Source organism: Hippocampus zosterae, chromosome 12 (genome assembly GCF_025434085.1).
Source record: "Hippocampus zosterae strain Florida chromosome 12, ASM2543408v3, whole genome shotgun sequence".
Lineage (NCBI taxonomy): Eukaryota > Metazoa > Chordata > Actinopteri > Syngnathiformes > Syngnathidae > Hippocampus > Hippocampus zosterae.
The window spans coordinates 22,387,316-22,402,320 of NC_067462.1; the positions used below are offsets into that span (position 1 = coordinate 22,387,316).

The 15,005-nt window shown below is 48.3% G+C and overlaps 2 protein-coding genes across 2 annotated transcripts in view; both read left to right on the forward strand.

Moving 5' to 3' along the window:
* Positions 1-15,005, forward strand: part of LOC127612042 (aryl hydrocarbon receptor-like) — a 146,200-nt gene that overhangs the window by 114,337 nt on the left and 16,858 nt on the right. The window contains exons 3-5 of the mRNA XM_052083004.1: positions 845-951; positions 1,299-1,388; positions 1,469-1,577. Of these exons, the coding sequence (XP_051938964.1) occupies positions 845-951; positions 1,299-1,388; positions 1,469-1,577 (306 nt within the window). The remainder of the gene's footprint in view (positions 1-844; positions 952-1,298; positions 1,389-1,468; positions 1,578-15,005) is intronic.
* The window catches only part of LOC127612093 (uncharacterized), a 76,624-nt gene continuing 66,521 nt past the window's right edge, over positions 4,903-15,005 (forward strand). Inside the window, exon 1 of the mRNA XM_052083074.1 lies at positions 4,903-6,338. Within this exon, the coding sequence (XP_051939034.1) occupies positions 5,325-6,299 (975 nt within the window). The 5' untranslated portion in view covers positions 4,903-5,324 and the 3' untranslated portion in view covers positions 6,300-6,338. The remainder of the gene's footprint in view (positions 6,339-15,005) is intronic.

Genomic DNA, 15,005 nt, shown 5'->3' on the forward strand with positions numbered 1-15,005 from the left:
GACCTGGGGCGCTTGTGTTTTTTGCGCCAGTAATGGGCAGCATTTTTCACAACCCCGATTTGTTCAGTGGCTATGTCAGCGCTGTTGGACAGTTGGCGTTGGTGCGGCTGGATGGATGGCCGCTGAAGTTGAGGATGAGGAGAGAGGAGCGTTGGCGAAGAGCGCAGATGCATATTTGGAACCGTGAGTCGCCGCTTGGAATTGAAATGGATTTCATTGGGACAGGAGAAGTTAACCAATCTCTTTTTTCGTCAATGGATGCTACAGCTTCTTGTTGACTTTGAAACTTAGCTTGTAGCCGACGTGTGCACATTTTGAGCATGACGTCTCTGATCCACTGGTTAAAGGACACTTTGATTCTCTCCTCTTTCATCTCAAACCGCTTCAAACAACAAAGCGTGTGACGGAAAAGTGGTTAGGACTGCACGACTGTCTGTGTTTTGTGTGTTGTGTTTATTATTTTACCTTATGTTAACTGTTTTGTAAAGCGCTTTGTTACAGCTGCCGCTGTTGTGAAAGCGCTATATAAATCAGCATGTATTGTATTGTATTGTATTGTATAATCGGTTTAACGAAGGTTGGATTTGGTTTGTGGCATGGAAAACAAGCCAGTGGTACACTATTACCTCTTTGAAGACGTCTGGTTCAAGTGGGGATTACAAAACGAGTTTTTGTGTCAAACAAGCCAGGCACATTATTATTTTTTTTGCTCTCCTGCCACTAAAGTGGATAATCACACCAGCTGCATAAGCAATCAAATATCTTCTTCAAACTCAGCAAGTGCTTTGAATAGGAGGGCCACCAAGTATCCCACGTGTAATGTTTAACCTTCTCACTCTTGTAGCCACGATAAAGAACAACACAAGCAGTGGATTTCCTGCAGCCAACAACGCTTCCAATGGGAACAACTTGGTGACCCAAGGCTTCTCTGAGGGAGACCTCCTACTCCAGGTAATAGACAAAGCCAAGTCCAATTCTGCCATATCAACAATGTCCTACTTTACAGTGTACAGTATTTCTGTGTAGCACTGTAGCAGCCACATTTTCGGTACACCTCAACAAAGTAGTAAGCTCCAATACAAGTGTTGTATCAAAAATTCTTTCGGTATGAATGTGATATTAGTTTTATTTGTCCGTTTCCTTATTGAGAAAAAGGAGACCACAATCGATATAAGAAGGTATTTTTAAATGTATCCTTTTTTTCACTGTCTGTCAAAACCGAGCATTATCATTGTAAAGGCAGAACTATTTCGATAAATCAGGAAATAGCTACTTGTAACTTAAGTGTGACTGCACAGGCGCTGAATGGCTTTGTGCTGGTCGTCACATCCGAGGGGTACGTGTTCTATACCTCGCCCACCATCAAAGAGTACCTAGGCTTCCAGCAGGTGAATGTTTGTCTTGACTTTTTTTTTACATACTACGGAGTTAAGTGGACTGTTCAATGACTATGTCTTTCCCTGTACAGTCGGACGTGGTCCACCAGAGCGTGTTTGAGCTCATCCACACGGATGACCGTGCCACGTTCAGGCAGAACCTCCACTTTGCGCTAAATCCACCTGACACAGGTGGACAAGGTACGTGGCCTTGGATCACGCAAAGTTGTCAGGTACAGGATTTTGCACAACAGAGCAAAAATCTGACACAATTTTGTATGGAGCTAAAAACCTCCACACAAAATTGTGTCAGATTTTTGGGGTCTATTTTTCTATTTTTAACTCGATAATAATTCATAAGAGTTTCAAAAGTCTGACCTCCAGAAATATTTAATGGTGGGATGGACCAAAAAAAAAATCACACAGCGGTTGGGCTGGATGTGTTTGTCGGCAATCTTTTTATGGCAGGAGAAGCAGAAGGTGGCTAGCTTTTCTTTGTAGTCTGCCAGAAGTCCTTGCCTGGATAGATAATTGGTGCCATTTCATAAAACAAAAACACCAAGACGGACATCTTTGAAAATGTTCGACTTTCATTTCTTCTGCAAGTTTCTGCCCTCAGTCGAAAGGTGACTGGAGAGACCCTTCTCCCAGCTGTTCTTTGACCATGAATCCATTGCAAGAGTTGGTCTTCCAACTCGGGCCACCTCACCTTGTTTCCATCGTCTTCTTGACTTGGCGAAGCTCGTTCTCCTGCTTCCTCCACTTGCAAACATGGATTCGTTTATCTTAAATTCTGTCACAGCTGCTCGATTGTCATGTTCCTCCGTAGAACTGATCGCTTGAAATTGCTTCAAAGGCGAGTCTCTTCAGCTGTGCCATTTTCTGGGGTCCGAAGTTGTTTTGCCCAATGCACGTATCGGTATTATATCAGTCTGTTGAGCGTGCCTTGAGTGTCCTCTTTCACGCCCATCCTTCCCCTTTAACGTTCACATGCCGTCCTCAGTTACATCCGCCTTGTGTCCGCCGCAGTGTGTCTGCATAACATCAGATAGTGAAACTCATTTAAGTCACACAGCAACATTCACAGATTTTGGAACTCGGTGCAGGGATGAGGCGCCCCGCACAATCAGGCATTTTTGAGAAAATGTAAGACTTTTGAGTGTGCCATATAGTCGTGAAAATACGGTAATTTGGAAACGGCTAAATACCAGATGCAACACATTATTTTGTGAAATATTTGCCAGGGTTTACATTTTCAAATGATCACTTCAGCAGCATTCCAAGAAAATAATCTTCCATCACTGGTGAGCTAATTTTAAAACAGGCCCGGAGGCTACTCATGTGGTCCTAGGGGTCTACCTGTTCCAATCTCAGTTTTTGACAGGTGTCAGATCCTGTTTTGGCTGCCATGTGTATGTCCGATGTTGCTCACTGTGGTCCAATGAATGCTCAGATAGTGGGAACGCTCAGATACATGGAAAATTCGAGGTAGTAACATTGATGGGAAATGAATATCGCACTTTTGTCATCGCACTTTTGCACCAGCCCCAATTTGAAGTCAAGTCATCCGCCGCAATGTTCAACAAACAATCTGATGGCTGAAATAGCTGGAAATATGTGTATATATATATATAATATATATATATAATATGTATAATCCAAGCGGCTTGATAGCTCAGTTGTTAAGGCACCGGTTTGGCATACGGGAGACGGTACATAACACCATCCAGTGTGGGTCCTTGGGCAAGATCCTTCACGCTAATGCCTACCTCATACAATGATGAGAGACAATAAAACGAATGACATGCCGGCTCAGACGTCGCCCGGCCAAACAAGGGCTACTGGAACAAAGCGGAGATGGGCGAGATGCGATAACATGGCTCTGTTGGAATGCTACTACTCAAGCAACCCTAGTCAGAGGGGTTACATGCAGAGAATGTGGGCTAAATGGTTACTTCGAAACCCACAGTCACGGTTGACTGCGAAACAACTAGTAGCTCAGTGTTCCAACATCCACAAACGGCAACTGCTGTCACAACTTGAGATTGATGAGGTACAACGCAGGTTCCATGGTGAAGGGCCCCAGGCTGCCAGATCAGAGGAGGAGGTCATACAAGAGATTGGGAGGCAAGCCCCAAAGAATGCCGATGATGAGATTGGGTGGCCAGCCCCAATGAATGAAATGCTGAGCGAGGCAGCAACTGACCTGAAAGCTAAGATCATGGCGAGAATGAAAGCTGGGCAACCAAGAAACCGATTACAACGGATATGTGAAGTACCATCTGAAAGTCTCATAGAAAGTGTGAATGCAGCACTGAGGGCGATCCCTACCGTAACGATCACAGAAACCAATGAGCTGATATACGCTTCAGCATCAGTGATCCTGGAGACTCTGGGCTATAAGAGCAACCATGGAAGCCATGAGATACGTTACCCACCATGGAAAAGACGGTTGGAGGCTAAGATCAAGGCGGCCCGGAAAGATGTGAGTCAATTGACGGAGGCCCAGAGAGGTGTGATGAAAAGGCCGATACCCGGGAGGTACATCCAGATGACCATACCTGAAGCACTCGAAACTGCCAAACAAAGGCTCCAAGCCTTGTCCAGTCACCTAAAGCGGTACACGAAAGAGAATGAGGCCAGACGAATAAACAGGCTGTTCGCAACACAACCTGCGAAAGTGTACGCTCAGTGGCAGGGTCCTAACAACAGAGCTGACCCACCAAGACTGGAAACTGAAAGGTACTGGAAAGGCATATGGGAGAAGGAGGTTGCACATAACAGCAGTGCACAATGGCTGGTGACCCTGAGAGAGGAGCACAGCAACCTCCCTGAACAGAACCATAACAGTGGCAGACATACAGGAAAGAGTCTCAGATATGAAGAACTGGACAGCACCAGGCCCGGACATGGTCCACACTTACTGGCTAAAGAAACTCACAGCACTCCATGAGCGCCTAGCAGTACAAATGAACCAGCTGCTGAGGGATGGGACTCACCCAGAATGGCTAACCGAAGGGCGAACGATCCTGATCATGAAGGATCCCTCGAAGGGTGCAGCCCCATCCAACTATCGGCCAATAACCTGTCTCTCCACAACATGGAAGCTCATGTCAGGCATCATTGCGGCTAAGATAAGTGGACACATGGATCAATACATGAACGAAGCACAGAAGGGCATTGGTAGAGATACCAGAGGAGCCAAACATCATCTCCTGGTTGACAGAACAGTCGCACAAGACTGCAGGTCCCGACGTACCAACCTGTGCACAGCTTGGATTGATTACAAGAAAGCCTATGACTCGATGCCACATACATGGATCACTGAATGCTTGGAGTTGTATAAGGTGAACAGGACCCTAAGAGCCTTCGTTGCGAACTCGATGAGGATGTGGAAAACCACACTTGCTGCTGTTCTGCATAGGACTGAACCCCCTAAGCCAAGTAATCACCAAGACAGGCTATGGATACCGCCTCAGAAATGGAGCTACAATCAGTCACCTCCTCTACATGGATGACATAAAGCTGTAGGCTAAGAGCGAAATGGACATAGATTCCCTGATCCACACAACCAGGATCTACAGCATCGACATCGGGATGTCATTCGGGCTTGAGAAATGTAGTCGGATGGTGACTAAGAGAGGAAGGGTAGTCCGCACTGAAGGGGTCTCACTCCCTGAAGGAACAATAGCAGACATTGAGGACAGCTACAAGTACCTTGGTATACCACAAGCCAATGGCAACCTCGGACTGGCAACAAGGAAAGCGGCTACGGCCAAATACCTCCAGCGAGTGAGGCAAGTCCTAAGAAGCCAGCTCAATGGCAATAATAAGACCCGGGCAATAAACAGCTATGCCCTGCCAGTGATCAGATACCCTGCAGGAATAATAAGGTGGCCAAAGGAAGAGATTCAGACCACGGACGTTAAGACCTGAAAGCTCCTAACCATGCATGGAGGGTTCCATCCCAAATCCAGCACCCTGAGACTGTACGCAAGCCGAAAGGAAGGAGGCCGGGGACTAGTGAGTGTGACAGCCACTGTCCAGGATGAAACATCCAAGCTCCATGAATACATCAAGGAGAAGGCTCCAACGGATGACGTACTCAGACAATGGGGAACAGAAGATGAGGCGCTGGAAGAGGGACCATCATGGGAGGACAAGCCCCTACACGGGATGTACCACCGGACCATAACTGAAGTGGCTGATCTCAAGAAGTCCTATCAGTGGCTAGAGAGGGCTGGCCTGAAGGACAGCACAGAGGCACTCATCCTGGCTGCTCAGGAGCAGGCCTTGAGCACCAGAGCCATCGAGGCCCAGATATACCACACCAGACAAGACCCAAGGTGTAGGTTGTGCAAAGAGGCACCTGAGACGATCCAACACATAACTGCAGGGTGCAAGATGCTGGCAGGGAAAGCCTACATGGAACGCCATAACCAGGTGGCTGGCATAGTCTACCGAAACATCTGTGCGGAGTATGGACTGGAAACCCCCAGGTCAAAATTGGAAACACCTCTGAAGGTGGTGGAGAATGACAGAGCGAAGATCCTGTGGGACTTCCAGATCCAGACTGACAAGGTGGTAATGGCGAACCAACCAGATATCGTGATCATAGATAAACGGCAGAGGAAAGCCGTTGTAGTGGATGTAGCGGTCCCAAGTGATGGAAACATCAGGAAGAAGGAACATGAGAAACTCGAGAAATACCAAGGGCTCAGAGAGGAGCTGGAGAGAGCCTGGAAGATAAAGGTGACAGTCGTGCCTGTGGTGGTCGGAGCACTCGGGGCAGTGACCCCCAAACTAGATGAGTGGTTGCAACAGATCCCGGGAACAACATCGGACATCTCAGTCCAGAAATGTGCAGTGCTGGGAACAGCAAGGATACTGCGCAGAACCCTCAAGCTTCCTGGCCTCTGGTAGAGGACCCGAGCTGAATGAGGGACGGACACCACCCGAGGGGTGAGATGAGGATTATTATACATGCATATATACACACACACACACACCAGTGTTGTGTCCAAGGACCGGCAACCCGAGGCCAAGGCCCAGGACTTGACTCCGAGGCTAAGGCCAAGGACTTGGAAAATGTTCAGAGGAAAGACCATGGCCAAGGACTTGAGAAATTTTCCGAGGCCAAGGGCAAGGACCAAGGACTTGCCTCCGAGGCCAAGGCCAAGGACCAAGGACTGATTTTGAAACTGAGGCCTAGCCGAGGACATTATAAAACAATGCTATCATACAACTTGACAGGTCTTCATGATTTGCAACACCCCTCCATCATAACCCATTGCACCTAACGCTTGAATGAAGTGTTTTTATTCAAACAGTAGAACGGTCACGGTATGTGTTATTTATACTGAGGAAAAAAATAAAATCACATGGTATACATTTATGAATGAATGTTTCAGTGCAGTAGTTTCTTAATATGAAGTAAATCAACACTCAACAGGCATGACGAAAAAGCGGTAATCTCTCAGTGATAATTTTACAGTTGACCGGCAGCGAGTCCCAGGGACTCGCTGATCAGAAAAGTATGAGTCCATTATAGATTGAGAGAGTCCCAAATTTCGAATTCTGAAAGGGTCTACTTATTCAATTGCATATGATAATAACACAAACAACACCATATACAGTACATACAATGATAAACATTCATTCATTCATCTTCCGAGCCGCTTGATCCTCACTAGGGTCGCGGGGGTGCTGGAGCCTATCCCAGTTGTCTTCGGGCAGTAGGCGGGTGACACCCTGAATCGGTTGCCAGCCAATCGCAGGGCACACAGAAACGAACAACCATTCGCACTCACACTCACACCAAGGGACAATTTAGAGTGTTCAATCAGCCTGCCACGCATGTTTTTGGAACGTGGGAGGAAACCGGAGTACCCGGAGAAAACCCACGCAGGCCCAGGGAGAACATGCAAACTCCACACAGGGAGGCCTTAGCTGGAATCGAACATATCGAACATAACATATCGAAGATAAACAAATGCTGCAAATATTTAAATAATTTTTCTATAATTTTAATTCAGGCCTGAGGATTTCAGAAATTCATGGTAACCGTTTTTCGGTTCCGTCGGATTACCCAATGGGAAACCACGATAACAAATGTTGGGTTCCGTAAACGTTCATCATAGGAACCTATTTTTCTATTTTGACTGATATTGATAATCAAGAATTCCGACCCTCAAAAGTATAATGTTTCAAGGGTCAATGTTTGAAAACGATGCATTAACAATGAACATGACATCAGCAGCTGTGTACTCCAGGTTTATTCCAAAAAATAAATGCATCAAAAACTGGTGTACTCATGTGGCATCATTAGAGTATTTTTTCCAATCTCACACTGCAAATATTAATTGACTGGTAATCAATACAGGAAAGAATTGATGTGGCTTGACAACCTCTTCCCAAGATGATGCATGTGTAATCTACGATCAATTTGACGAAACAATTTAACACACGTCATCATGAGTTCTACCAACAGTTAAACATTAGCATTACTACACCTTGTGACGAATGTTTTATCCATAAAGTTACCATGCTACAACCAGTAAATTATAGAATAACCAATACTGTTTAATAATATTTTTCACAGCGATTAGCCAACAAATCTAATGACCAATTTGCCTCGTAATCGTGCCTCGCGTCGTATTTCGCTCTGGCGTTCTCTGCATACGTCACAGGTGAGTTTAGTGATATGCCCTTTGGACCATTCATACGAAAAATCAATCAGACAAGCATTCCTATTTCTTAAATATCGTAATTAGTAGACCGTTACAGAACACTGTAACCTTCCACACAAAATAGTTCCAAACAAGTAACAATCGCGTCAGTGGCATACATCGTATACCTGTATGATACACAGAGAGAGAGAGAGAGAAGAACAGATAACTCCGGTCTTGTCAGTGGAGCAATATGGCAACTTTTTATAAGTAAACTTTCCATTAATAAACTCTTTAAGTATCCGTTTTCGGTGTCTCGCGCTGCCGTGGCTGGCAAAACAGACATGGGCGTGGACTTCTGCAGCGCGCTTGTTGTTTTGTTTCTGGTGTATTTATAGAGCAACGTAACATCCGCTTGTGACATGTGCCGCGTTAATCTCGCGAGAAAAAATTTTATCCCGTTAAAATTAATTTAAATTAATGCCAATAAAAACGCGCTAAACTGACAGCTCTAATAATAAATAATTAAATCGACCCTGATTTTAAACAATGTTTTATCAATATTCATGTTTCGAAACATGAGAAAGCATTCAGCAAACGTAACTGAAATCGAGCAAAAGGACTCCAAATCTCAACGGCCAAACCCGGAAGTGAAGTGACGACATTATTGACTCCAGCTGTAACGCAAATTACTTGGTTCAAACAAACATTCTAGTGCAACCGCACAAACGTGACGACTGTGCAAAAATAACTAAATAAAAGACACCACTGTTACACAAAGGCTTTACACGCTATTTAAACTGCCGATCGCGAACAGAACGGACCGTGATTGAAACTAACTGTGATGCCGCTCCTTATACGTTGCGCTAACTGTTACGTGTCAGTGGCAGACCCGCCCCCTCTTAAAGCGCCAGAGGTAATCCATCAATATGGGTTTCCTGGGATGGAATTTATTAGATTCCTTCGTGATTTTTGCGGTCCTTATACAAGGGATTTGAGGCTCTAATTCCTCATTGTGTCAGAGGAACGGCAATCCGAGGCCAAGGCCAAGGCCAAGGACTTGATTCCCTAGGCCAAGGCCAAGGACCAAGGACTTGACTCCGAGGCCGAGGACCAAGGACCGCCCCTCGGTCCTCGAGCCGGTCCTCGAGGCCAAGGACCGGCTCGAGGAACACATCTCTGATACACACACATATATAGTTAAAGGGGAAAAAAATCCTCATCTCGGTGGTGTCCATCCCCCATTCAGCTCGGATCCTCTACCAGAGGCCAGGAAGCTTGAGCTTCTTGAGCTTCTGCGCTGTATTCTTGCTGTTCCCATCACTGCACTTTTCTGGACTGAGATGTCCGATGTTGTTCCCGGGATCTGTTGCAACCACTCATCTAGTTTGGGCGTCACTGCCCCGAGTGCTCTGACCAACACAGGCACGACATGCACCTTTACTTTCCAGGCCCTCTCCAGCTCCTCTCTGAGCCCTTGGTATTTCTCAAGTTTCTCGTGTTGGATCCTCTCAGGTGCCTCTTTGCTCAACCTACACCTTGGGTCTTGTCTGGTGTGTTATATCTGGGCCTCAATGGCTCTGGTGCTGAGGGCCTACTCCTAAGCAGCCAGGATGAGTGCCTCTGTGCTGTCCTTCAGGCCAGCCCTCTCTAGCCACTGACTTCTTCTTGAGATCAGCCACTTCAGTTATTGTCCGGTGGTACATCCCGTGTAGAAGCTTGTTGTTGTTGATGGTCCCTCTTCCAGCACCTCATCCTCTGTTCCCCATTGTCTGAGAAATTCTCTCAGTACGTCATCCGTTGGAGCGTTCTCTTTGAAGTATTCATGGAGCTTGGATGTTTCATCCTGGACAGTGGCTCTCACACTCACTCGTCCCCAGCCTCCTTCCTTTCGGCTTGCGTGCAATCTCAGGGTGCTGGGTTTGGAATGGAACCCTCCATGCATGGTTAGGAGGTTTCGGGTCTTAACGTCCGTGATCTGAATCTCTTCTTACTTGCCTCACCCGCTGGAGGTATTTGGCCGTAGCCTTGTTGCCAGTTCGAGGTTGCCATTGGCTTGTGGTATACCGAGGTACTTGTAGCTGTCCTCAATGTCTGCTATTGTTCCTTCAGGGAGTGAGACCCCCTTCAGTGCGGACTACCTTGCCTCTCATGTCATCCATGTAGAGGAGGTGACTGATCGTAGCTCCATTTCTGAGGTGGTATCCATCGGCTGTATTGGCGATTTACTTGGCTTAGGGTAGGCATGTCCAGCTCCGGGCCTGTAGGGCCAATGTTCTGCCTGTTTTCCATCTCTCCCGGCTGCAACACACCTGATTCAGATGATCAAGTCATCAGCCAACTCTGAGGCAGCATGAGAACAAATTGATTATTTAAATCAGGTGTGTTGCTCCTGCGAGAGCTGGAAATCAGGAAGGACAGCGGCCCTTGAGGACCGACTTTGGACACCCCTGGCTTAGGGGGTTCAGTCCTATGCAGAACAGCAGTGGAGAGAGTGTATCGACTTGGTATATTAAGATATCCTTTATTTGTCCCGCAATGGGGAAATTACAATCAGAATTCAGAAAGGATAAATGCAGGGTAGGGAGAGGGAAAAAAAACCCACGCTCGATCTATCCTCTTTTGAGGATAATTTAAGTCCAGGATAAAAAAAAGACCCTAGCACATGAATAAGCATATGACAGTTACAACAAGTCATAGGACATAACGCGGCCGCCTGACCAGCTGCACAGATTCCCACGTGCGCTCTGCAGGTCAAGCCTCGTCACGGGGGAAAAAGAACCGGAGCGATGAAGACAGTGATAACAAGGATGTGTATGCACGTGTGCTTGTCCATTCGTGTATGTGTATGCGTGTACATGTCATAGCTGCTTCGTCAAGGTCCACATTATATTCAGTGTGAGGCTTCCGCAGAGCTTGTTGAAGATCTGGTCATTTGAATCAGGTGTGTTGCAACAGGGAGACTTGGAAAACATGCAGGACAGTGGCTCTCCGGGACCCGAGTTTGACACCTATGGCTTAGGGGTTTGAGTCCTATGCAGAACAGCAGTGGGGAGAGTGCATCACCTTGGTATATGACACATTTGATGGACACTTGGGTAAGTGGCTTGCCATTGGCTTCAAGTGTGGTTTTCCACATCCTCATCGAGTTTGCAACGAAGGCTCTTTGGGTCCTGTTCACCTTATACAACTCCAAGCATTCAGTGATCCATGAATGTGGCATCGAGTCATTGGCTTTCTTGTAATCAATCCAAGCTGTGCACAGGTTGGTATGTCAGGGCCTGCAGTCTTATGCGACTGTTCTGTCAACCAGGAGCTGATGTTTGGCTCCTCTGGTATCTCTACCGATGTCCTTCTGTGCTTTGCTCATGAATTGATTCATGTGTCCACTTATCTTTGCCGCAATGATGGCTGACATGAGCTTCCATGTTGTGGAGAGACAGGTTATTGGCCGATAGTTGGATGGGGCTGCACCCTTCGAGGGATCCTTCATGATCAGGATCGTTCGCCCTTCGGTTCGCCATCCTGGGTGAGTCCCATCCCTCAGCAACTGGTTCATTTGTGCTGCTAGATGCTCATGGAGTGCTGTGAGCTTCTTTAGCCAGTCGGCGTGCTGTCCAGTTTTTCATACCTGAGACTCTTTCCTGAATATCTGCCACTGTTACGTATCACTGGGTTATGTTCAGGGAGGTTGCTGTCCTCCTCTCTCAGGGTCACCAGCCATTGTGCACTGCATTTATTTGCAACCTCCTTCTCCCATATCCTTTTCCAGTATCTTTCAGTTTCCAGTCTTGGTGGGTCAGCTCTGTTGTTAGGACCCTGCCATTTTCGCAGGTTGTGTTGCGAACATCCTGTTTCTTCGTCTGGTCTCATTCTCTCTCGTGTACCGCTTTAGGCAGCTGGACAAGGCTTGGAGCCTTTGTTTGGCAGTTTTGAGTGCTTCAGGTAGAGTCATCTGGATGTACCTCTCGGGTATCGGCCTTTTCATCACACCTCTCTGGGCCTCCGTCAATTGACTCGCATCTTTTCGAGCCGACTTGATCTTAGCTTCCAACCGTCTTTTCCATGGTGGGTCATGTATCTTATGGCTTCCATGGTTGCTCTTATAGCCAAGCATCACTGATGCTGAAGCGTAAAGTAGCTTTATTTATTTATTTGTTTATTATTATTATTATTATTATCCCCCCCCGAGTTTCTTTTTTTATATTTAATAGTTTTGATGTAATTTAGCTTTTTTTTTTAAGTACTGGGTAGCTTTACTGAAACCACATTTAAAAACCTTAACAACTTGAAAAACATTTTGAGTTGGAAAACAACCGAAAAATGATCAGATATTAAATTGAATTATCCGTTTATTCATCCATTTTCTGATCTGCTTATTTAAATATTTCAATATTGAGTTAAAAAAAAAAATCCCCTCCGTGAGCCGTCACCTTACCGTGGTGGAGGGGTTTGCGTGTCCCAATGATCCTAGGAGCTAAGTTGTCTGGGGCTTTATGCCCCTGGCAGGGTCACCGATGGCAAACAGGTTCTAGGTGAGGGGCCAGACAAAGCATGGCTCATAGACCCTTATGATGACTACAATATATGGACCAAGGTTTCCCTTGCCCGGACGCGGGTCACCGGGGCCCCACTCTGGAGCCAGGTCTGGAGGTGGGGCTCGTTGGCAAGCGCCTGGTGGCCGGGCCTACACCCATGGGGCCCGGCCGGGCACAGCCCGAAGAGGCAACGTGGGTCCCCCTTCCCATGGGCTCACCACCCATGAGAGGGGCCAAAGGGGTCGGGTGCTATGTGAGCTGGGCGGCAGCCAAAGACGGGGACCCTGGCGGTCCGATCCTCGGCTGCACAAGCTAGCTCTTGGGACATGGAATGTCACCTCTCTGGCAGGGAAGGAGCCCGAGCTGGTGTGTGAGGCAGAGAATTTCCGACTGGATATAGTCGGACTTGCCTCCACACACAGCTTGGGTTCTGGTACCAGTTCTCTCGAGAGGGGTTGGACCCTCTTCCACTCTGGAGTTGCTCACGGTGAGAGGCGCAGAGCAGGTGTGGGCATACTCATTGCCCCCCGGCTCAGTGCCTGTACATTGGGGTTCACACCGGTAGACGAGAGGGTTGCCTCCCTCCGCCTTCGGGTGGGTGGACGGGTCCTGACTGTTGTTTGTGCATATGCACCAAACAGCAGCTCAGCATACCCACCCTTTTTGGAGTCCTTGGAGGGTGTGCTGGAGAGTACTCCTGCTGGGGACTCCCTTGTTCTGCTGGGGGACTTCAATGCTCACGTGGGCAATGACAGTGAGACTTGGAGGGGCGTGATTGGGAGGAACGACCCCCCCGATCAGAACTCGAGTGGTGTTTTGTTATTGGACTTCTGTGCTTGCCACGGATTGTCCATAACGAACACCTTGTTCAAACATAAGGGTGTCCATATGTGCACTTGGCACCAGGACACCCTAGGCCGCAGTTCGATGATCGACTTTGTAGTTGTATCATCGGATTTGCGGCCGCATGTTCTGGACACTCGGGTGAAGAGAGGGGCGGAGCTGTCAACTGATCACCACCTGGTGGTGAGTAGGCTCCGATGGTGGGGGAAGATGCCGGTCCGTCCTGGCAGACCCAAACGTATTGTGAGGGTTTGTTGGGAGCGTCTGGCGGAATCCCCTGTCAGAAGGAGTTTCAACTCCCACCTTCGACAGAGCTTTTCCCATGTTCCAGGGGAGGCGGGGGACATTGAGCCCGAGTGAACCATGTTCCGTGCCTCTATTGTTGAGGCGGCCAATCTGAGTTGTGGCCGTAAGGTGGTTGGTGCCTGTCGTGGCGGCAACCCCCGTACTCGCTGGTGGACACCAGCAGTAAGGGATGCTGTCAAGCTGAAGAAGGAGTCCTATCGAGCCTTTATGGCCTGTGGGACCCCAGAGGCAGCTGACGGGTATCGACTGGCCAAGCGGACCGCGGCTTCGGTGGTCGCCGAGGCAAAAACCAGAGCGTGGGAAGAGTTCGGTGAGGCCATGGAAGCCGACTTCCGGACGGCTTCGAGGAAATTCTGGTCCACCATCCGACGTCTCAGGAGGGGGAAGCAGTGCACCACTAACACTGTGTACAGTGGGGATGGGGCGCTGCTGACTTCGACTCGGGACGTTGTGAACCGGTGGGCAGAGTACTTCGAAGACCTCCTCAACTCCACCAACACGCCTTCCTTGGAGGAAGCAGAGCCCGGGGACTCTGAGGTGGGCTCTCCTATCTCTGTGGTTGAAGTCACCGATGTGGTTAAAAAGCTCCTCGGTGGCAAGGCCCCAGGGGTGGATGAGATCCGCCCGGAGTTCCTCAAGGCTCTGGATGTTGTGGGGCTGTCCTGGTTGACACGCCTCTGCAACATCGCGTGGTCAACAGGGAGAGTGCCTCTGGATTGGCAGACCGGGGTGGTAGTCCCTCTTTTTAAAAAGGGGGACGGGAGGGTGTGTTCCAACTACAGAGGGATCACACTCCTCAGCCTCCCTGGTAAGGTCTATTCAGGAGTGCTGGAGAGGAGGGTCCGTCAGGAAGTCGAGCCTCAGATTGAGGAGGAGCAGTGTGGTTTCCGTCCCGGCCGTGGAACAGTGGACCAGCTCTACACCCTTATCAGGGTCCTTGAGGGTATGTGGGAATTCACCCAACCAGTCTACATGTGTTTTGTGGACTTGGAGAAGGCGTTTGACCGTGTCCCTCGGGGAGTTCTGTGGGGGGTGCTTCGTGGGTATGGGGTACAGAACCCCCTGATACGGGCTGTTCGGTCACTATACCACCGATGTCAGAGTTTGCTTCGCATTGCCGGCAGTAAGTCGGAATCGTTTCCAGTGGGGGTAGGACTCCGCCAAGGCTGCCCTTTGTCGCCGATTCTGTTCATAACTTTTATGGACAGAATTTCTAGGCACAGCCGAAGCGTTGAAGGAGTCCGTTTTGGGGGCCTCAGTATTGCATCCCTGCT